Source organism: Odocoileus virginianus, chromosome 12 (genome assembly GCF_023699985.2).
Source record: "Odocoileus virginianus isolate 20LAN1187 ecotype Illinois chromosome 12, Ovbor_1.2, whole genome shotgun sequence".
In the NCBI taxonomy this organism is placed as follows: domain Eukaryota; kingdom Metazoa; phylum Chordata; class Mammalia; order Artiodactyla; family Cervidae; genus Odocoileus; species Odocoileus virginianus.
In genome coordinates, this window is record NC_069685.1 from 7,410,598 (window position 1) to 7,434,608 (window position 24,011).

The following is a 24,011-nucleotide window of genomic DNA, read 5'->3' on the forward strand; positions in this document are numbered from 1 at the left end:
GGCGTCATCCCTCACCCTTACAGATTCCCCTACAAACTATATTCTGATATCAAGTTCCACTGGCTTTATCGTCTAAATATTTCTCTCTTAAAAAAAGATTTGGGGCTTCCCTGGTGCTCCAGTGGTTAAGAATCTGCCCTGCAATGCAAGGGACGCCGGTTCGATCCCCAGTCCAGGAAGATCCCATATGCCACACAGCAACTAAGCCATGGAGCCAGCACTCCGGAGCCCAAGGGCCACACTGCTGAGCCCGCTGCCTGAGGGCCGTGCTCAGAAACAGGGGAGGCCACCACGACGAGAAGCCGTGCGTCGCAGCGAGAGAGGAGCCCCCGCTGCTCGCAGCGAGAGAGAGCCCACAGCAGCCAAGACTCCTCACAACCAAGATAAATAAATACCTAGGAAAGCAATTCACTGGAGCATCACTGCTGTACAATGTCACATTGCTGCTGCTGCTGCCAAGTCACTTCAGTCGTGTCCGACTCTGTGCGACCCCGTCCCTGGGATTCTCCAGGCAAGAACACTGGAGTGGGTTGCCATTTCCTTCTCCAATACATAAAGGTGAAAAGTGAAAGAGAAGTCACTCAGTCATGACCGACTCTTAGCGACCCCATGGACTGCAGCCTACCAGGCTTCTTCATCCATGGGATTTTCCAGGCAAGTGTACTGAAGTTGGGTGCCATTGCCTTCTCCCAATATCGCATTGACCTTCTAAATACTCCTAAAAACATCCCTCCTTTCTGCCCTCATCACCACCTACTTCCCTCCTGGGTCAGTGCAAGAATCTGTTTCCTACATGTTCTCCAGAGAACACAAGTTTTCCAAAAGGCAGTGCATTTTATGTTAATGACACAACTGGAAAAGTATATCCTAAAGTAATGAACCCTGGTATATGGATAAAATGCTACATTGTGAGAGAATTTTTTTTCTTTTAAATCACATATTTAATCAAGAAAGTAATAAAGCAATATTACCCAAATAAAATACAATAAGCACATGCTCAATTATCATCGCTGGTGGCTCAGAGAGTAAAGAGTCTGCCTGCAATGCGGGAGACCCAGGTTCAATCCCTGGGTCAGGAAGATCCCCTGGAGAAGGAAATGGCACCCCACTCCAGTATTCGTGCCTGGAGAATCCCATGGATGGAGGAGGCTGGCAGGCTGCAGACCACAGGGCTGCAAACAGGTGGACACAGCTGCGTGACTTCAGTTTCACTTTCATATTCCAGAGAAGAGGCATTAAGGATTTATGCCCTAAGTTTATTTACAAACATATCTAGGATGCTGAGTTCAAGGCTTTGATCCTTTTAAGACATTGCACCTCTTAATATGCTCCTCTTCCTATCTGTCTCATTGATTATTTTTTAAGCAGTTGATGTCTTACTATTAAGAAAGGTATAGCAAATCCAAACCCAAAGAACCAAGCCATCATAGCTAGTAACCTCCACTTGCTTTCCACTGAAAGTGGTATATTCCTCCCTGGACCCTCCTCATAGCGGCTCCTACGGACCACAGAGGGTGTGAACCTCTGGATGCTCTGTCCCAGCACAGCGCTGCTGGAAGCTCTGCGAAAGATGCAGGGACTGAAGGCGGAGAAACAGCAACTGCAAACCAGGCACTTCTTAGGGGACCTTGTTCCCCTAACTTGTCAGAGAATCTTTTAAACTTTTACCAAGACACATTACGCACTCACCAAAACAAGGAATAAACATCTCATTTAAAATGAAAGCTATAAATGTGTTATGTATATACCTAAATATCATACATGGATGTATCAAAAATAAAGCCATCCCTGAGGATGGTCAGAGTTGATCTGACATTCACAGCTAGATCTCAGGGTCTGGTCTGAGATGGTCCGACCTGTGTTCCTCTGTGGGTATCACTTCACAGAATATCCATCAAATGAAGCCACTCGGAGGTGACGGAGTGACACAGAAAGCTCCCTCGAGACCACCGCCTCTTCACCAGCTCTAGCTCTTTCCTCAGCCTGGCCTGCCCTCACTGTAACATTTAGTAGGACACTGAGTCACAGAACTGTCCTTCTCCCAGTGCAGAATGAGTCCCTGCTTCCTGAAATTACCCACCCGAAGCCCAATCTCTGTGACAGCCGCCACGCCTCCTCCTGAGTTGCCCCGAGGACTCCTGTGGGGTCCAGTCCTGCTTCCTGCCGTGAGCGGGAAACTCAGCTTGCTCAACTCTGGGTGTGCTCTTGGCAGTCTTCAGCTGAAGGGAACTGAGGTATGGACACACACTCAGACATATTTATACTCTGTCTCTAGTAACAGTTCTTTGACCATAATACACTGGCAGGAAATCATGCTATAAATTATGATCACAAGAATACTATACAGAAGAGGATTTGTATGCAGAGAACAAACCAGTGGTCATCAGAGGGGAGAGGAGTTGGGAAAGTGGCAAAATAGGTGAAAAGGATTAACAGGTAGAGACTACCAGTTAGAAAGAGAGTTAAGTCACAGGACTCTGAGATACACCACAAGGAATATAACCAACATTGTATGATAATATTGTATGGTGTGTAAACTGTAAAAGTACTCAATCACTATGCTATATGACTGAAACCACCAGAAACTAATACTGTTAGCTGACTATACCTCAACGAACCTTTTTTTTTTTAAAGGATTCATTTTCCATGTAGGAGGATGGACAGAAGCAGGAGGTGGTTACACAGCACCCTAACTGTTTCCAAGCTCAGTGTGGAACAGAAAGATTTCCAACTTCTGACTCTCTCCAGAGGCATGACTACGGCTTCTTACCACTGACATCTGTTCAGAGATGCTCCCTATAACTTCACACTGAGCAGGCTGACCGACCGTCAGCAGCTGTGGAATGTAACCTGGGTACCTGCTAACCATTAACTTTCATCCTTACTTAACCAAATGAACTGCCTCGTCTTTAGGAGGCAAGAGGCTATTAAAAGCTAGGAACTTCCCGAATTCTTCTTCTCTGAACACCTCCACCTCTTACAGACATGCCTCAGTCTGCGCCAGTTCTCTCACCTCCTTCCCTTCTCAGCGACAAGAGCAGTCTCCTCCCACTCAGCGTTAAGTCCCGTGCCCAACATTTGGATCCTTCCTGCCCCTCCTGCTGAGGTTTCAGGTCAGGCACGTTCTTTGTTCATGCAGGATTATACACAGGTGTCTCCAACCGTAACCACATTCAAATCCTCCCCCTCTTCATTCCTTTTCATTCCTACCCGAGGCACTTTGGTTTCCGTTCATTCCCTGCTGGCTCAGACGGTAAAGAACCTGCCTGCAAAACGGGAGACCTGGGTTCGATCCCTGGGTTGGGAAGATCCTCTGGAGAAGGGAATGGCAACCCACTCCAGTATTTTTGCCTGAGAAATCCCATGGACAGAGGAGCCTAGTGGGCTATAGTCCACGGGGTCACAAAGAGTTGGACAGAACTGAGCAACCAACACACGCAGTGCCCAGCTAGACAGTACTCATCTGCTTTCCCCGCTTCCTCACCCACATTTTGCCCTTAAGACCCTGCAGCATCACCTCTGTCCTGTGCCCCCCCCCACCCCAGCTGACACGCCCTGACCCCAAGCATCTCTCTCCTGCCACATGCAAGGCACATGCATCTCTCTCCTGACACATCAAGTATCACTTGATGTCTTCTGAGGGCGCTGGACACCAGTCACGAGTTGTCTCCTGCAAATCCCTTTCTTCCTCAGCTTCCATGATCTAATTTCTTCCGGCTGACCTCACTTCTTTGGTGCCCCTTCTTGGTCTGTTTGCCAGAATCCCCTTCCCACCCTCCATCCACCCCATCTTCCTCAGACCCTGTGAGCAGCTGCATCCACCCGCAAATGGCTTCAACCCCCACCTGGACGCTGAGGACATCGCCAGTCCAGCCCTCTCGAGTTCAAGCCACTTACAAACCATCTCTGCCAGGTAAGTGTGGTTAGCTAGAACGCCATGTCTGAAGCTAACTTCACTCCTCAGCATTGCCACTCGACCTCCAATGCTTCACTTCTAGAATTCACCAACCTAAGGCAACACCACTTACACAGTCACCCAGGCAAAAACCCAGACTCCTGCCTCTGTTCTCTCTGCCCACATTTAGCAGACTTGGCCATACTGCTGACTGTGGCCTAAGCATCCCAGGAGCCCACCCCTGCAACCCTGCCCTCTCCTAGGTCTCCCCGGATCAGAGGAGTTACGTGGCAGGCCTCACCAGCTCAGCCTCCACAGAGCTGTCAGCAAGCTTGGAAAACTGTAGATCTCATGTCTTTTGCCTGCATTGCTGCCGTTAGAATAAAGGTCCAACTCCCCAGCACACTTCCATTCACCTCCCGCCACTTCCACCCAAGGTACTGTCCCACCAGGATGCATGCACTTTCCTCCCAAACTCACCACACCCTGTTCTCTTTCTCACTCGTATGCTTGAAATAGCCTTCTTCTTCCTCTCTCCTTACCTTTTGTTTTTTACTGACCAGTCAAGATTTCACCCCTGGCAAGGAAGTAAAGCAATAGGAATTTTGATATATTGTTGGGACTTCCACGTAAACTGGTTCAATCACTGAGGAAGAACAGGTGGGCATTATCTAAGGATAGGTAAGCTGACAATGTACACATCATACAGGTTTCCACCCCAGGAAAATTCCCTGAAGAAACTGGTGTATATGGCAGCCATTAAAAAGAATGTATCAGAATCAGTTCTAATGAGATGGATGAAACTGGAGCCCATTATACAGAGTGAAGTAAGTCAGAAAGAAAAACACCAATACAGTATACTAATGCATATATATGGAATTTAGAAAGATGCTAACGACCCTATGTGCAAGACAGCAAAAGAGACACAGATGTAAAGGACAGTCTTTTGGACTCTGTGGGAGAAGGCAAGGGTGGGATGATTTGAGAGGGTAGCGCGGAAACATGTATATTACCATTTGTGAAAGAGATCGCCAGTCCAGGTTGGATGCATGACGCAGGGTGCTCAGGGCTGGTGCACTGAGATGACCCAGAGGGATGGGATGGGGAGGGAGGTGGGAGGGGGTTCAGCATGGGGACACATGTACCCCATGGCTGATTCATGTCAATGTATGGCAAAACCCACTACAATATTGTAAAGTAACTAGCCTCCAATTAAAAAAAAAAAAAGAAACTGTGTATATGGGCACCAGAGTTTACACACACACACACATACACGTGTTCACAGAAGTGTTGCTCAGTAGTCAAAGATGACAATCATCCCACATCTCCAGCAAGAGAACAGACAGTGGTGTGATCATATAATATACGACTGTGCAGTAATGAAATGAACAAACAAGCTACATACAACAATTTGGACGAATTTTACAAATAATGAGCAAAAGACGAAAAAAGAATAGAATGCAGTAGGATTTAATTTCTTTAAACTCAAAACAAATAAAATTGAACTATATTGGTTAGGGATGCCCTCATCAGTGGTAAAAGCGCAGAGAAGCAGGAGCCGGACTACTGTAACTTGGGAAGAGCAGCAACTAGGAAGGGACAGGGACCGCTTTCAGATGCTGGCAACACCCTCCTGCTTTTTCTCTTCAGGCCATGCATCTTGCAGGGTCTTAGATTCCTAACGAGGGGCTGAACCAGGGCCCTGGCAGTGAAAGCAGAGAGCCCTAATCACGAGACAGCCCGGGAACTCCCAGCGCTCTGCTTCTTGATGGGAGCCACAAAGGTGTTCCCTTCATCACAACTCACTGGGCTACACATGTACATTTTATGAATTTTCTATAGATAAGTTTCAAAATTTTAAAAATTATGTTGCTCTTCGGTATATTTACTGTATCCTGCGTCTACATTGTGCTAACCTCTCATAATCATTTATTCTTTATCTGTCTCGTCTGCTGGTCCTCAGGGGAGAATTTCTCTTGTGTGTGATGGTTTTATTGAAGAACCCAGATGCCCAGGCCTCACCACGGTTCATCTGAACCGGAAGCGCGGGAACGTGTGACCAGAGCGTGTGAGAAAGGCTTCCGAATTTCACAGCTGACTTTGAACACAATCTGGTTACAAGCCACTGCCCAGACTGGAAGCTCCCTGAAAACACCAACACCCACTTCTTCATGGTCCCCAGCACCTGGTACATAGGAGGCACCCGAAACACGTTCGTCAAAGTCCTGACGAAGGCGCGTACTCCCGAGCAAACCTGCACGTCTCGCGGTTTGGATCTGCATCGCTTCTAGGTTAAACGTCTGCACGGTGTGGGTGCCAACACGGAACAACCATGAACGGCTCAGGCCAGGCTCCTGAGGGTGCCGTGTGTGGTCCGAGACACCCTGAGGCCACGAAAGCGCATCAGGGGGCAACCGAAGGCATAGAGGAAATCCAGCAGGCGGGGAGGGCTGCCTGGTGCCCACCGAGATGTTCATTTTAGACCGTGACACGTTTCTGGTCCAACAGACCTAAGTGGAAGTGTTACCTGCTCAGAAATGTCGGACTCTTTGCGGCCTTATGAACTGTGGCCCACCAGGCTCCTCTGTCCATGGGATTCTCCAGGCAAGAACACTGGAGGGGTTGCCGTTTCCTTCTCCAGGGGATCTTCCCAGCCCAGGGGTCGAACCTGGGTCTCCTGCGCTGCAGGCAGATTCTTCACTGTCTGAGCCAGTGAAGGAGGCCCCCGGTAACTGCAATGTGTCTTTCAATCAATGGAACACATGTGCATATGTGTTTCTGTGTGAATTATACGTGAAATATATTTTAACAGTTAAATCACAGTAACTGCTCGACACTTAAAACATCAACTTACTGTTGTCTGTTGTGCAACCCCATGGACTGTGACCCACCAGGCTCCTCTGTCCACGGAATTTCCCAGGCAAGAATACTGGAGTGGGTTGCCAGTTCCTTCTCCAGGGGATCTTCCCGACCCAGGGATCAAACCCATGTCTCCTGCATTGGCAAGAAGATTCTTTACCAGTGAGCCACTTACTGTTAGAAATTGTAAATAGCTAAATGCAAATTCACACAGTTGGAAGTTCTGCAACACTATGTTTCAGCTCACTTTTCTACCAGTTACTATGAAAGTCTCCTATCCACCAGTTAAAATATTTATACTAACTGTCTAACAGCATTATTTAGCTATATTTACAAACTATTTGACATGCATGGCAGAAACTCAGATATACAAAACTTGGACACTGAGACTATACCTAACTCTGGGAGCAGAAGAAAGCAATGAACTTCATGATGAAAAAGAAAACTTGCTTACAAGTCTAAAGTGCAAGGACTCATCAAGCTTAAAGTAAACCTCCCCCACCCCCGCGCCCCCTTCACACAGATTTAAATATGGTAACAAAGAAGAAGAAAGGAAAAAAAAACTCTGGCTGACACTCTAGGTTCAATATCACCAAAAAATCTTAGAAACCTAAATTCTTTCCCAGCTTCCAAACTTGAGGAAAAAAATTACATCTAAAGGAATGTAACCAAGAAAAATAAGCTTGGGTATGCTGCATCTATAAGATGGTTTGGGGTCCTTTAGTCAAGCACACTTGTGAGACTGTCCTACGGGGCGGGTAATAAAGTGCGTGCTGTGCTGAGTCGCTCAGTCGTGTCTTCGTCTTCGCGACCCTCCAGGGCCCTCTGCCCATGGGGATTCTCCAGGCAAGAACCCTGGAGTGGGCTGCCATGCCCTCCTCAGAAATAACGTGAGTATCTCCATCTAAAGCACACCAGAGATAAGTTCCCACACCCAGCTGGTTAAGAAAAATACAGAGTAAGGAAAAGTAAGACTGACTTGCTACCCTGTCCAGCAAACAGCTTAACTGGGTTTTCCACCCAAACCGTACACGCCCAGAATTTAAACTTCCGTGAACCGGAGCAACGCTCACCGCTCTCGCCCGGAGGCTGGGCCGCTGCTGCGACCTTCACAAAATGAGCAGAGCGGTCCTTCCGGCAGCGCAGGGCTGAGGACACAAAACGGTCTTCACCTCCAAGACCAGCGCTCCTTCAGGACATCTGAAGGCAACGGCTGAAGACAACCTCCTAGGGCTACATTCAGGGATACAGCCTGAGATACCCGCCACTGAGGAAGGGGCGGAAGAGCTACACCGCACATCAGCATACCTAGGAGGAAGGAGGCACGCAACTCCACGCTTCAGCATCGAAACCCGGGAGAAGTCAACGTGAGACCAAAGAAGATGCTACTCACCAAAAAAGCCTTAAAGCTGGGAAGTTAAAAAAAAAAAGGCTAATCCCCACAGTCAGTCAGACACAACAACAATCTCCTGGTAGGATGGAACCCACAGATCGGATCCATAATCTGTCTTCTTGCTCCTCAAACCTGAGCCAACCATACCCCACAATCCACAAGCACCCATCATGGCAATTTTAATTCTGTACTCATTTATCTTGGCAGAGCTACATGGCTTACTTGATCGCAATTCACTGACCAGGGACTGAATCCAGGCCATGGCAGTAAAAGCCCAGAACCCTGACGTCCAGGCCACCAGGGAACCCCCAGTTCTGTCCTTAATTTGACGGTAAGACTTAAAGTGCTTACATCGTCCTATCTGGGACAGCCGAAGGCCTACTCCTAAAGCGAGCACAGCCAGGCCACTCTGTGCCCACAGCCTCCACGCTTCTGGCATCATGTCATGAAATTCTGCTGGGAGATAAGAGGAGGAAAGGACTTACTCTATGTACAAGACATGTGCACAGAGAGTTAGGCCAGAGGACATAATCTGACGCTGTGAGAATGAAGGTTCATGAGTCCTGCAAAACTGACTCGCCACACGGCATTCTGAAACTCAGCACACCATGCCTGCTCAGTGTCCAGCGCCCTGACCACACTGGGAATTACAATTTACTTTGAGCAAATCGTATCTGGAGCTTTATGTGGCTATTCTGCATTTTTATTGGTTATACAGTTTTGTTGGCTTTTAGGTTATCAATTTGTTTGTCTAGCTGTACTGGTGTCTAAGATCTATATGCACAGGTACATCTGCCTTAATAAATATTTAAGTGACAGTGTGTTTAAAAGAACTAAGGCAGTGCTGGGTTTCTGCAACTTGGCTGATAGGTTTTTACATTGTTTTTCAATTTTAATTATCCCAACAATGCAAGAAGTTTGAGAAATGCTGCAGTTTTAAGGATACTGAGAAAGAGATCTTCAAACCAAAATGTGGCCATCTAGGGGACCTCCCTGGAGTCCCAGTGGTTAAGGGTCCACCTTCCAATGCAGGGGACATGGATTCAACCCCTGATTAGGGAATTAAGACCCCACATGCCATGGGGTAGCTAAGCTCATGTAACCACAACTACTGAATCCATGTTTCACAGCTAAAGAGAAGTCTGCATGCCAAACTAAGACCCGTGAAGTCAAACAAATAAATAATAAAAAATCTTGACCATCTAACAATATCTGTAAGTAAACTGGGGCATAATGGACACAGGGTCAGTCCTGCAATTGGCTCATCATCTGAACAGAGGTGAACTTTCCTCCACAGAGTCTCCCCAGTCCACCAGTCATAAGATTCACGACTAATCTCAGAGGAAGACTTGGCTCCAATTTTAAGCAAGAGATTGATAGTGAGAACAGCTCAAAAAAATTCAGTCAAGTGGTTAAAAGATAAAGAAACCAGATGTTTGGCAAAAAAATTTTAAAAAGTGGTTACATTTTGGGGATGGGCAGAAAGGGGAAACAGGAGAGCAAAGCATGACCACTGTCATAAGATGTGAGAAGGGCTGCATTTAGTCCCATCTGAAGTCTTACGGCTCCAAATGGTGGCTCTAGCATTACAGGGGCAAGTTACAAGGACACACATTTTTGTTTGAGATGCTGAGGAGCACTCCCATTAATGAAAGAGCCACAGCATGCCAGAACTCTGCTAAGTGTTTCATATACAAGGTTTATGTGAAACGTCCTAGCTATTGGCCTTAATCACTAAACTAAGAGTCTTTCTCCAAGGCCTGATGAAGAATACAACCAGTAGTAAATTTCTGTAACTCCCTTTTTCTTTTCTTGATTCCTTAACAGATGAGATAAAAATACTGTGAAGTAAAGAAACAGAGATAATGAGCAAGGATACTGGGGAAGACAGCATCCATCACTGTCTTTCAGAAATAATTACACTGTTATTACACAAAAATTAACAAGGGCATCCCCCATGGCTCAGAGGGAAAGAATCTACCTGCAATGCAGGAGACACCAGTTCAATCCCTGTGTCAGGAAGATCCCCTGGAGAAGGAAATGGCAACCCACTCAAGTACTCTTGCCTGGGAAATCCCATGGACAGAGGAGCCTGGCGAGTTACAGTTCACAGGGTCACAAAAGGATCAAACACAACTCAGTGACTCAGTTCAGTTCAGTTGCTCAGTCGAGTCTGACTCTGCAACCCCATGGACTGCAGCATGCCAGGCTTCTCTGTCCATCACCAACTCCCGGAGTTGACTCAAACACATGTCCACTGATTTGGTGATGCCATCCAACCATCTCATCCTCTGTTGTCCCCTTCTCCTCCTGCCTTCAATCTTTTGCAGCATCAGGGTCTTTTCAAATGAGTCAACTCTTCGCATGAGGTGGCCAAAGTGTTGGAGTTTCAGCTTTAACATCAGTCCTTCCGATGAATATTCAGGACTGACCTCCTTTAGGATGGACTGGTTGGATCTCCTTGCAGTCCAGGGGACTCTCAAGAGTCTTCTCCAACAATACAGTTCAAAAGCATCAATTCTTCAGTGCTCAGCTTTCTTTATAGTCCAACTCTCACATCCATACATGACTACTAGAAAAACTATAGCCTTGACTAGATGGACCTTTGTTGGCAAAGTAATGTCTCTGCTTTTCAATATGTTGTCTAGGTTGGTCATAACTTTCCTTGCAAGGAGTAAGTGTCTTTTAATTTCATGGCTGCAATCACCATCTGCAGTGATTTCGGAGTCCAGAAAAATAAAGTCAGCCACTGTCTCCCCATCTATTTGCCATGAAGTGATGGGACCAGATGCCAAGGTCTTGGTTTTCTGAATGTTGAGCTTTAAGCCAACTTTTTCACTCTCCTCTTTCACTTTCAGCAAGAGGCTCTTCAGTTCTACTTCACTTTCTGCCATAAGGGTGGTGTCATCTGCATATCTGAGGTTATTTATATTTCTCCCTGAAACCTTGATTCCAGCTTGTGCTTCCAGCGATTCTCATGATGTACTCTGCATATAAGTTAAATAGGCAGGGTAACAATATACAGCTTTGACGGACTCCTTTCCCAATTTGGAATCAGTCTGTTGTTCCATGTCCAGTTCTAACTGTTGCTTCCTGACCTGCATACAGGTCTCTCAAGAGGCAGGTCAGGTGGTCCGGTATTCCCATCTCTTTCAGAATTTTCCACAGTTTGTGGTGATCCACACAGTCAAAGGCTTTGGCATAGTCAATAAAGCAGAAATAGATATTTTTCTGGAACTCTCTTGCTTTTTCAACAATCCAGCGGATGTTGGCAATTTGATCTCTGGTTCCTCTGCCTTTTCTAAAACCAGCTTGAACATCTGGAAGTTCACAGTTGACATATTGCTGAAGCCTGGCTTGGAGAATTTTGAGCATTACTTTACTAGCGTGTGAGATGAGTGCAATTGTGTGGTAGTCTGAGCATTCTTTGGCATTGCCTTTCTTTGGGACTTGAATGAAAACTGACCTTTTCCAGTCCTGTGGCCACTGTTGAGTTTTCCAAATTTTCTGGCATATTGAGTGCAGCACTTTCACACATCATCTTTTAGGATTTGAAATAGCTCAACTGGAATTCCATCACATCCACTAGCTTTGTTTGTAATGACGCTTCCTAAGACCCACTTGACTTTGCATTCCAGAATGTCTGGCTCAAGGTAAGTGGTCACAACATTGTGACTATCTGAGTTGTGAAGATCATCTTTGCATAGTTCTTCTGTTTATTCTTGCCACCTCTTCTTAATTGGTAGGTCCATATCATTTCTGTCCTTTATTGTACCCATCAATGCATGAAATGTTCCCTTGGTGTCTCTAATTTTCTTGAAAGGATCTCTAGTCTTTCCCATTCTATTGTTTCCCTCTATTTCTTTGCACTGATCACTGAGGAAGGCTTTCTTATCTCTCCTTACTATCCTGTGAAACTCTGCGTTCAAATGGATATGTCTTCCCTTTTCACTTCTCTTCTTTTAACAGCTATTTGTAAGGCCTCCTCAGACAGCCATTTTGCCTTTTTGCATTTCTTTTTCTTGGGGATGGTCTTGATCCCCGTCTCCTGTACAATGTCATGAACCTCCATCCAGTTCTTCGGGCTCTCTGTCTATCAGATCTAATCCCTTGAATCTATTTCTCACTTCCACTGTATAATTGTAAGGGATTCAATTTAGGTCATACCTGAATGGTCTAGTGGTTTTCCCTACTTTCTTCAATTTAAGTTTGAATTTGGCAATAAGGAGCTCATGATCTGAGCCACGGTCAGCTCCCGGTCTTGTTTTTGCTGACCGCATAGAGCTTCTCCATCTTTAGCTGCAGAGGATATAATCAATCTGGCTTCAGTATTAACCATCTGGTGATGTCCATGTGTAGAGTCTTCTCTTGTGTTGTTTGAAGAAGGTGTTTGCTATGACCAGTGCGTTCTCCTGGCAAAACTCTATTAGCCTTTGCCCTGCTTCATTCTGTACTCTAAGGTGAAATTTGCCTGTTACTCCAGGTGTTTCTTGACTTCCTACTTTTGCATTCCAGTCCCCTATAATGAAAAGGACATCTTTTTTGGGTGCAAACTGTTCAGTTTCAGCTTCTTCAGCATTACTGATTGGGGCATAGGCTTGGATTACTGTGATATTGAATGATTTACCTTGGAAATGAACAGAGATCATTCTGTCATTTTTGAGATTGCATCCAAGTATTGCATTTCGGACTCTCTTGTTGACCATGATGGCTACTCCATTTCTTCTAAGGGATTCCTGCCCACAGTAGTAGATATAATGGTCATCTGAGTTAAATTCTCCCATTTCAGTCCATTTTAGTTTTCTGATTCCTAAAATGTCGATGCTCCCTCTTGCCATCTCCTGTTTGACCACTTTCAGTTCACCTTGATTCATGGACCTGACATCCCAGGTTTATACGCAATAGTGGATGCGACTGGTCATGGAAGCAAAGCCCGATGCTGTAGAGAGCAACTCAGTGACTAAATAACAGAAAATTAACACAGTAATCTGAGATTTGTAAAACATATACAGTGAAGGAAGAAACAAATCAGTGAGAATTTAAAAACTTCTATTGTGATATATTTTGGTTGTTAGGGATTGCAATTTAACCAATGTATAAACAAAAACCATAGTCAGTCACAATTGTAGATTAGTTATATTGAGATGTTAGTAAATGTTATAATCAAAAGTACCAAAGTTGATCTCACAAATCAATATTTTCCCATTCTTTCAGTCTCAAAGGTAGTAGCTTCTGATAGATTACAATATGGCCAGTCTAGCGGTTTAGGCTGCAGGAGATATGGCAAACAAGATAAAATAGCCTGAATTAGAATGGAAATTATTGCATTTTCTAATGAATAAAAGAATGAAAAGCGTTAGTTGCTCAGTCATGACCGACTCTTTGCAACCCCATTGTAACCCGCCAGGCTCCTCTGTCCATGGAATTCTCCAGGCAAGAATACTGGAGTAGGTTGTCACTTCCTTCTCCAGGGGATCTTCCCAACCCAGGTAATGAACCCAGGTCTCCCGCACTGCAGGCAGATTCTTTACCATCTGAGCCACCAGGGAAGTCCCAACACATAGAATTTTAAAACTATAGTACAATGTACATCATATCTAAACTACATATGAAATAAATTTTGTAAAAACAATACTTAAAATAAGAATATGAAATGATGAACAAAACTAAGTCTTTGCTATGTCAGAGAACTAACTCAAAGCAGATGCTGAAAATAGTAGGGGGCTTAGAATAGTCCTGGGATTTAACACACACATTCAAAATAAAGGTATAAGAATTTGATTATGAAAGATTTCCAAAGAGAAAAATCAAGTCAGGCATCTCGGACACTAGTGAAATTGACAAGTTGTTAACATATAAACATACTGCATCCTTTTTCCTTGAATAAAATCTTATTTCAAAACTGAGACAAAAGACAAGGAATCTTTGCCAGTAAAATGAACTGAGTCCACCTCTGCAAATGTAGCCTACGTTCAGCTGGTTGTCTTAACTAAGATTTTTTAAACACAAATACCCACGTATTCCCACCTATCAAAATTATTTTCTATATGGCACAAAGGTAAAACAAATCAAACATCACGTGCCAGAAGTATTTCTTGATAGGACAAAGGAATGAACAAGATGACCAGGGTCCCAACACCCAGTGGGTTTGTAATTTCCTCTTTCCTGAGAACATTCTATGGAGAAGAACCTCTTAGAGGCTACTGGAGATTCTAAGAACTCCATCTGAACCTGGGTAACCACATTCAAACACAAAACCTGGCCAATGTTTAAAGAGAGACATGGAGGCAGACAGATCATTTCTCTTTCCCACTTCCAGAAGCATTTCTCAAGATCACTAAACTTTAAGCAGGAAGGCTTCTTAGCGATGACCTAACCTTCCTCATTTTGCAGATGCGGAAGCGGCACCGTGCAGAATCTGAATGCATGGACCTTACTGAGCGGGTATACGTCAATACACGGTTCACTTTAGGAACTACACACAAGACATCCTCAAACTGCCTTTACATCCACAGTGACTGATAAATTACTGCACTCTTTTTTTTTTTTTTTTCCCAAATACAAATGACTGGCGGGTCTGGCTGCAGCAGTGATGCAGCTCTAGATTGCTGACACCTAACCTATGTAAACTTCAGGGGGCAGAAGGGACCGCATCTCAGAGATGGTAGAACACAGCAGTTAAATACAGACGTTCAAAGGCCCAGGAGGAAGAAGCCAGGTTCCAGCCCCACCTCTTCTGACTGGTGCGAGGGGAGAATTTCTCTGTCCTCTGACTGCAACCTCACTAGCTGCAAAATGGGGAAGACAATGCAGCCATATGCCACGAGGATAACAAGGGTGAAATAAAAACACATAAAGTATCTCACAGAATACCTGTATCTCACACAATGATTGCATGTAAAACATAGAAAAAAATCATAGTTATCTTAAGAAAAGGATCCCTCATTGTTAGGGTAACGGTTTACTTTAACAATAGAAGAGAGAAAAACAGAAGCAGGAGGAGCAGAGGCTGGTGGGGATGAGACGCAGAGACGCAGCCAGACAGTACAGATGCACAGAAGCTCCCTGGCCTCTCTGTGATGAAGAAGGCAGTGTGACAGTCACTGCTCAAGGATTCTGGTTCCCCTTACTTTATATCACAGGGCCAGAAAAACATCCATTTCTACAGTTTAAAACCTCATGAAATGTGACCTTCTCTTAACTTCCAGCGTATCACAATGTCAGAACTTCATCTCACAAATGTTCTCCCAAGTATTTCCTTTCATCTTAGAATTCATTTTAGAAATCTTTATGCTTCAAATGAAAATTTCTCTTCCCTTAGCCCCTGGAAAGAGCTTCCTGTGCAGCTGCATTATAGCAGACCTGAGTTCCCCTGTTTTGAGGAAGTGAGACGAAGGGAAAAAATCAGATTTATAGACGCAAGTACTGCAGAAGAGTACATTGTCTTCAGCATGATGAGTCAGCAGGGCATCTCTGATTCATCGGAAATACAATCCAATTTTCCAAAACACACATTTTCACAAATATACGGGAACAACCTTATTCAAACTTAAGTCATAGTCTGAATGTTCTCTTGACAATCAAGAGACTGAGAGGGAAAGTCATTTTCTGGGCTTTATTGCAGTGGCTTCTCTTGGCACATGGGCGCAGTTGGTCTGGCACAGCATGTGGGATCTTCCTGGACCAGGGATGGAACCATGTCTCCTGAACTGGCAGGGGGATTCTTTACCACTGAGCCACTGGTGAAGCCCCCTCTAGAACGTGAGCTCCGTGAGGGAAAAAACTACACCCCCCACACCTTGAAAAAACAACTATCCTCTCAATCAACACACTTTGAGCCCAATGACCCTGAGATCTGGAAGAGAGTTCACAGAAAGACGATATTTGAAGAGGGTCTTGAAGGAGATCGGAGTCTCCCAGGTAGAGAAGGTTTTGCAGAGTGAAGATCCAACGTTAACTTTTATGTCCAGTCATCATACTTGCGGTACATAAATGTGCCCTGATCTTCACGATGTGCAAATATCTTACAGGGGATTCTCAGGCGGCTCAGTGGTAAACAATGTGCCTGCCAATGCAGGAGATGCAAGAGACGCAGGTTTGGTCTCTGGGTTGGGATGATCCCCGGGCACCATTCTCCAGTATTCTCACCTGGGAAATCCCCTGGGCAGAGGCCCCGGGAGGGCTACAGTTTGTGGAGTCAGAGTGGGACACGACTGAGCAAGCATGCACACACACAGATATCTTGTATCTCGTGGGTTTATGTTGCTTTCACCATAACAAGTTCCAAGAGCTCAGGTTCTATTATTAGCATAAAAGTCTACCTTTCAAGGGGGATAAAACCTATAATGTGAGTTCTTATGGGAGACTCATTTTTATTCAAAAGTAACTGTCACTATATTTTGATCCAACACCTTCAAGGAGATTGAATAACCAAAGAGACTGAATAACCAGAGATTCAATAAACTGAGCATAGTAAGAAAACCTCAGAAGTTTCAAATGCTTGATTTCTTTTAGAACTTAATTTTTCTCAAATTTCAAGCTAATTCAAGCTAATTTAAGACAGCTTAATGGAAGAAGCTTATTCATTGTTGACTGAGGGGGAAAAGGTATAAATGATATAAAGTGACACATTACTTTGTAATGAAAGAGGCAGACATAGGCAGCAGCTATTTAGGCTCCTTGCAAACAATTTATCAGAGCCACATACCCCACTCCTTGTAGTGTAGGCATTTGCTACCTTGTCAATTCTCTGGAAGATAGTTTCTGGGTGTGGGGAGGCACCCCAGACCATCACACAATAAATAACCACTTAGGCAGGGGAAGGGTATATATTTTAGACCAGATGGGATCTAACTTCGGGGATCTGCCAACCTTTCATTCTACAGGATGCTGAGGCCGTGAATGCAGGTGATTTTCAAATCTACAGTCAGCAGAACCTAGGGACGTCAACTTGGTCATGCATTCTTTCCACTGTCCTTGGGCATCTGTCTTTGGAACATCAAAATTACAGGTCAAGCTCTGAAAAAGAGAACACTCAAGAAACAACACTGAGCCCAAGAGTGCTGAGAACCTGGAACGTGTAAGCCGGACATCCTCTGTTATTTATCAGAGCTGCGACACAGTTGGCTAGCTCATGGCTTCAGACAGTTCAACCTGTGTTTCCCAATACTGACTGCTATGACTACAGTCCTTTGCGAGAAGGTCCCTATCCAGTTATAAGGACTAAATAGGATTATGGAGACGCACAGCACCAACTCGGTGAAATTTTTAATGCAGCAAGGGGAGTTAAACCATTAGGCTGGGCTTCCCTGATAGTTTAGTTGGTAAAGAATCTGCCTGCAATGCAGGAGACCCCGGTTCGATTCCTGGGTTGAGAAGATCTGTGGGAGAAGGGACAGGCTACCCACTCCAGTATTCTGGCCTAGAGAATTCCATGGACTGTAGAGTCCATGGGGGTCGCAAAGAGTCGGACACGACCGAGTGACGTTCACTTCCAAGGTGCCCGCTGGTCAGTGCAGTGCAGGAGGACCAGCCTATACCTGAACAGTTTTTAGTCTCCAGAGGCTCTCAAGGGCAGAAGAAAAAATCTGGGCCATGCAAATTTCTTTTGTCATCTGAGTTCAATGAGCTTGAGGCTCTGAATGAGTGTTCATGCCCAGCTATCTTGAGTCATCATTTTCTATTCTTCACAGCGAATATTTTAGAAAAAAACATTTTAGGAAAAACAGTTATCTCCTAAACTACACATTTCACAGAATGGAAGAGGCAGAGGAGAGAAGAGCTAAACATAATGGTGTAAAAACTTACTATCAGAAAATCTTTATTAAAAATGATGAACTAAGATGAAATAGTCAGTTTTGACGACATGGGTGATACTGATGCAAGTAACTTCACAGATATCCTTCTGCATGATAAAGCTGAACATTTGAGTACACAATTTACCTAAATGTTGAAACTATTTAAACTACTGAATGGCTGGTATTAAGCATCGATGGGTCTTTCTTAAAAACTGCCTTGAAACAGGGTATTCCACTCATTTTGTGGGAAATTCAAGACTCAAAGATCTATTGTCAAAGAGAATGCCACTACGACAAAAGAAGTGCTTAAATTTTCTTCATTTGCAGTGATTTTACTACATTTAAAAATATATAATTTTATTACATTTGAAACAAGTGGGCAATTGGCTACACTAGGGAAACAGTTCTGTTGCAAATATTTGTGTTCTACCACTTTTCATACTGTGGTGTAATTTGGACTGTATACTTATGGTTCCCTCTCCTACAGAAATCAGGGAACAAACGATTAGAAGGATAGTTATCAACCTTCAATTTACAGTTTGAGAATCAGATTCAGTGGACCATGTACGACTTGAGCAATGACAAACTCAGTACACAATGTGTGCTTTCAATTAATATGCATAATGGAAATGCTGTCTTCCCTAGATGGTATTCATCTTTGGATTACATTCATCTCATGCAGCTAACACTGTTAAAATTATTTCAGAAAAGGATATTAAAACTACTGTCCCTTCTCAGACCATACTAGGCAGTTTCCCTAGGGCATGTGAGTAATGAATATTTAAGCAAAAGGCACTGCCTCCATCCTTCCTTGGGGCCACTAGCCTAGCCTGTCAATCAGAAAATTTGTCACTCAGTTTTGAAGTATCTAGGCAAATGTTACTTTTAAGTTTGCAACAGGATAAAGCAATAAAACTTTTAACAATGTATCTTAATTTTAATACTCTGCTGGTTGTCATGCCTCAGATAGCATTTAAGACCAAAACACTCAAATGTGCAGGAGAATTTGTGAAGTCACAAACACACACATATACACACACAGAGAGAAAAGACAACGTAGTTTTGGCTGAGTCCTCATCTAGCCTAGGGCAGGGAAAACTTTCCGTAACAGTGACTAAACAGAAACCCAACCACTTTAAGGACTCCACGGTGTGGCTACATCTGTTTATTAAACTCAACCCAGTGATCTCTGACAACCTAGAGGGGTGGGATGGGGTGGGAGATAGGAGGGAGGTTCAAAAGGGAGGGGACACACGTATACTTGTGATTGACTGAGGTTGATGTATGGCAGAAACCACCACAATATTGTAAAGTAATTACCCTCCAATAAAAATTTTTTAAAGTGAATTGCAGGTGAACAGACATATACTGCATGTCCCGTATGACAAGGCATGTTGCTTAAGTTTCCTCATGCATAAAACAGACATAGTGCCTTCAGAGCATAAGAACATGATGGGTTACTATAAGAAAAATAGTTGGCTTCAAGTTCAGTTTCCTTCTCCTGCCAAGCCAGTATAGGTATGACTACCATGCAGTATGTGCTATTTGCGTTAAGATGCATGACGGGCTTTCCCTGGAGGTCTGTTTAAGATTTTTCATTTCTTGCAGGGGGTGTGGGTTCAATTCCTGGTGGCGGAACTAAGATCCCACATGCCGCACAGAGCAGCCAAAATTTAAAAAATTAAATTATAAAAAAGATGCATGACAACAGGCATGTATGTATATAAACACAGTCAGCACATACTTGGGTTCTGAACTTCATGGGTCATGTTTAGTTCTGGATATAGGTTCTTAACTACTAGTAACGATTTCTCTCCCTGAAGCAAAAGAAGCCTAAATACTGTAGGAATTCAAGGATCACCCAACATAAGGCCAAATAGTCTGAGTCCAGCATGGCTGGCACTCTAGGCCTAATTTGTAACAGGCCTCAATTGCTGATTCTTGGCCTCTATCTCCCTAACTAGGAAAGATTAACCTTGAATCACCTCATTACCAACCAATCCTGGAAAACTCTTACCACAGCCCTTCTCAACCTCAGTACATTCAAACCCCCTGAGGAGCTTTTAAAACTCCAGAGGGTCAGACCACACCCCAAACCAATTTACATCCAAATACCTGGGAAGGGGGCCCAGGCACCCTTATTTCTTAAAGTCCCCAGTGATCCAAGATGCAACCAAGGTTGAGAATCACAGTCTCCGGATCACCTCTCCTGACCTCATGGAACTTCTGCTGCAAGGCAAACCAGGAGAGGCAACCTACAGTGTTTCACAAACAGCTTCTGAGCAGACCCGGTACAACAGGGTCCCGAAAGCCGAACCACCGCAGGTGCCCGTTCTGAGCTCCACACAGAGGGATGGACAGACAGCTTATGAGCTGGAGGGTTACCCAGATCCTCACGGGAGAGCCACTTGCACAATGATCGAGCATTTCAAAACAGCAAATATCGAAAATAAGTTCACCCATCTTGAGAGATGTCACAAAGCCCGTTAAGATTTCTCACTTTTTTTTTTTTCCAACACCTGTCTCTTAGGAAGGCCCGAGTGTCTGTGAACGTACGCCCCGCACACAGAGCCCGCGGAACAGCAGAGAAGCCCACCATCCCCGCGGCCGCCTGGAATCGCCGCCCCTCCGCCCCCGCCGCAGGCTGCCCAGCCGGTGCACCTGTCGCCGGCGGCGCCGCACCTGCCGCGCCCGGCCCTCCTCGCCTACCTTCCAGCAGCTCGTCCAGGCTGGTGACCTTCCGGCTGCCGTCGATGGTGTAGATGGTGCGGACGCCCTGGGGCAGGTTCACGTTGTCCGACAGGGAGCGGGTGAGCTCCATGAGCAGCGCGTCGAAGGACCGGAAGCGGTCGCTGGAGATGGCAAACACCAGGCCCTTGAAGTAGCGGTCCCCGTTCCGGTAGAAGCGCGCCTTCTTGGCCTTCTTCTCCGAGCTCAGGGCCTGCAGGGTCCGCGTGCGGTAGAAGCTGCAGTGGGCGCTGTGCGCCGGGCTGGGGATGAGCCCGTTGCCTTTGGGGCCCGAGCCGCTGCTGCCGGCGGAGGAGCTGGGCGCCCCTCTCCGCGACCCCGGCCGCGGCCGTTTGTCCCGTTCCTCAAAGTGCTCCAGCTCGATACTCCTGGTGCTGGCCATCGCGGCTGCTCCGGGCCGCCCGGCCAAGCACGTCCCAGCCGGAGGCTCCAGGCAGCCCGGGGTCAAGGCGAGAACCGGCTCGGGAGCGTCGGGCTGCGAGAGCGCCTCAGCGCGCCGGGACACCTGGCCCGGACATCCCGCCCCCTCCGCGCAGGTGGAGCCGCGGAGGCCCGCGCCCCCTAAAAGTGGCCGCCGCGCCGAGCTGCCCAGCTCATTGTCCGGCGCGCGCCGCTCGGTCCCTCCCGCCGCCCGGGAGCCGCACGCCCCCCGGGCACCTCCTCCACCCGGTCACGCCTCACCACTCCCGCGCCGGAGTCCGCCGGCCGCCGTCAAGTCAGGCCGCCCGAGGCTCGCCCCAGGCCCGCAGGCGCACACAAAGCTCCTCCGCCCGCCGCTCCCGGGAGCCCAGGGGAAGGGAGGGAGGGGCCGCGAGCGTGGGAGAGGCGCCGTGGGGGCGTCGGCCCGGCCCCCGCCCGCCCGCGCGCCCGGCCCGAGGCCCGGGATGCAGCGCCGCCGCCGCCGCCTCGCTCGCCCCCAGGCCCCGCCCGAGAGCACCGCGCGGAGGCTCGTCCCGCGCAGAGTCCGGCCCTAGCGGGAAACAACGCAGCCCGCCTCCCCCGCAGCCGGCTGGCCCGGCCCACCCACGGGCATCCGCCCCCGGGCCCGACCACTCCGCCTGCCCGGCCCGCTGCAGGGCAGGAGGGGGGCTTCCTGCTCCCCAAGGAATCCCAAACCCCCGAGGGAGGGAGGTGGGCCAGGAGGAGGAGGAGGGGGCCGCACGTGGGGGCGCCGAGGCTCTGCGGCGCCGGAGAAGCGGATCCTCCCGGGTCCTAGGCGGCCCCGCCCGCCTGACGGCCACAACCCCGCGCCGCGCGCTGATGGGCGCAGCCGCGGCGCGCGCTCCTCCGCCTTGGAAACGGAACCGCGCAGGTCAAAAAAACTACAAAGGAAGGAGATTCAAGGGCAGGGATCACATCCCTTAGCCAGCCTCCAAATGAGGAGCCGAGGTCACACTAGGGCACCTGAAACATGGCACTGGATTGGGGCCCACGATTTATTTTTCAAAGGAAATCTGGAGCTTTATTTAAAAATCCTTTGATAAAGCACCTTCTGTTGCAGGTTCGCTAACACGGTACGGTCGGTAACTTTGAATGAATGAAAGGTCAGACTTCATTGTTTCTTGAGGAATTTAATTAACAAACATTTATTAAAGCATGCAGCGTTCCAGGCATTGTCTCTTTCACTGGGGATGCATTAGTAAACAGTCAATCCCCGCACCCCACCACCTGCATCTAAGTCATACTTATCAATTTGAGCTTCTTGTTAAGTAATATGTCGGTTATTTGTAAGCACCTGTCACAGTGGAAATCTTAATTTAGTACTGCCTGGTCAACACTAAAAGCATATTTTCCAAAGGCTTGAGAGAAATATTAGTTACTTCCATTTCACTATTAGGAAAAGATGAAACTAAAAGAAATTCGGTGCTGATCTGACAGGTGGGTAAATTACCCTGAGGCCTTAGGTTATTCCGCACCTGGTTCTCTGAGTGGCCCTAGATAGCAAATCCAAACCACCTGTAAGGTTAGAACATGGATGCTTTTCTTGGAATGAATTAAGTCCTGAAGGAGCATGAATAATAAAAGGCAGAAAATATGATGGAGTTTCTCAGTAGCTGTGAAGTTGAACTGGCATGCAGTGCCCCAGAAGCTTCCTTCTTGCTCAGGGCACCATAGTTCCCCCAGGACAGGCTCAGGACACATGTGGGCATACCTGACTTCCAGAACCAGTACTGGGATGCTGGGAAGTCAGGGCTGATCTGTCACTTAAATGTAGTTTTCCAGTGGGGAGATTGTGAAATTAGGTCCATGGCCATGATAGACCTTAACCCAAGCCAATTAAATCCGCATCTCTGGAGTTGAGCTTCCCAAACAGTAGATTTTAGAAGTACATATAAGGTACAGCCAGGGTTTCCAATGATAGGCTGTAACATCAAGATTCAAACAGATCAGTGTTGATTCTCAGACTCTGATGTACTTACATGTAGTGGGGTAAATCTCATAAAATGTCAGTTCTGAGTCAGTAGGTCTTTGGTGAAATTTGAGATTCTGTATTTCTGATAAGTCTCTGTGTATGTGTGCTCCTGCGTGCTCAGTTACCCAGCTGTGTCAGCCTCTTTGCCACCCCATGGACTGTAGCCTGTAAGGCTCTTCTGTCCATGGAATTCTCCATTCAAGAATACTGGAGTGGGTTGCCATTTCCTACTCCAGGGGATCTGCCTGACCCAGGGATCGAAACTGCATCTCCTGCATTGACTGGCAGATTCTTTACCACTGAGCTACCTGAGAAGCCCCAGATAATGCCAGTACTGCTAGTCTTGATACAACACTGAGAAACAAGAACCTAAATTCCAAATTTCTTAAGATAAGTCCTCCTTAAGTAGTAGTAACTGCAGGGCCTATCAACTATGTAAATGGTTTTAAATGGGTGGTTCATTCGCTTTGTTATTCAGTTCAGTTCAGTCACTCATTTGTGTCCCACTCTTTGTGACCACATGGACTATAGCAAGCCAGGCTTCCCTGTCCATCACCAACTCTCAGAGCTTGCTCAAACTCATGTCCATCAAATCAGTGATGCCATCCAACCAACTCATCCTCTGTTGTCCCCTTCTCCTCCTGCCTTCAATCTTTCCCAGCATCAGGGTCTTTTCTAAGGAGTCAGTTCTTCACATCAGGTGACCAAAGTATTGGGGCTTCAGCTTCAGCTTCAGTCTTTCCAATGAACACCCAGGACTGATCTTTAGGATGGACTGGTTGGTTCTCCTTGCAGTCCAAGGGACTCTCAAGAGTCTTCTCCAACACCACCGTTCAAAAGCAATAAATTCTTTGGTGCTCAGCCTTCTTTATAGTCCAACTCTCACATCCATACATGACTACTGAA

The 24,011-nt window shown here is 46.3% G+C and overlaps 1 protein-coding gene across 6 annotated transcripts in view; it reads right to left on the minus strand.

Annotated features, from left to right (window-relative positions):
• The window catches only part of DCLK2 (doublecortin like kinase 2), a 181,550-nt gene extending 159,592 nt beyond the window's left edge, over positions 1–21,958 (minus strand). For 4 of the 6 annotated variants that reach the window (XR_011490582.1, XM_070474775.1, XM_070474774.1 and 1 more), the window contains exon 1: positions 20,654–21,957. Coding sequence is in view for 4 of the 6 variants with exons in the window: in XM_070474775.1 (XP_070330876.1) it covers positions 20,654–21,074 (421 nt within the window). In the remaining 2 variants the exon portion in view is untranslated. Of the gene's footprint in view, positions 1–20,653 lie in introns of all 6 variants that reach the window. The other 2 variants (XR_011490581.1, XM_070474776.1) reach the window with 2 other exon arrangements.
• Positions 21,959–24,011: the final 2,053 nt, after the last annotated feature.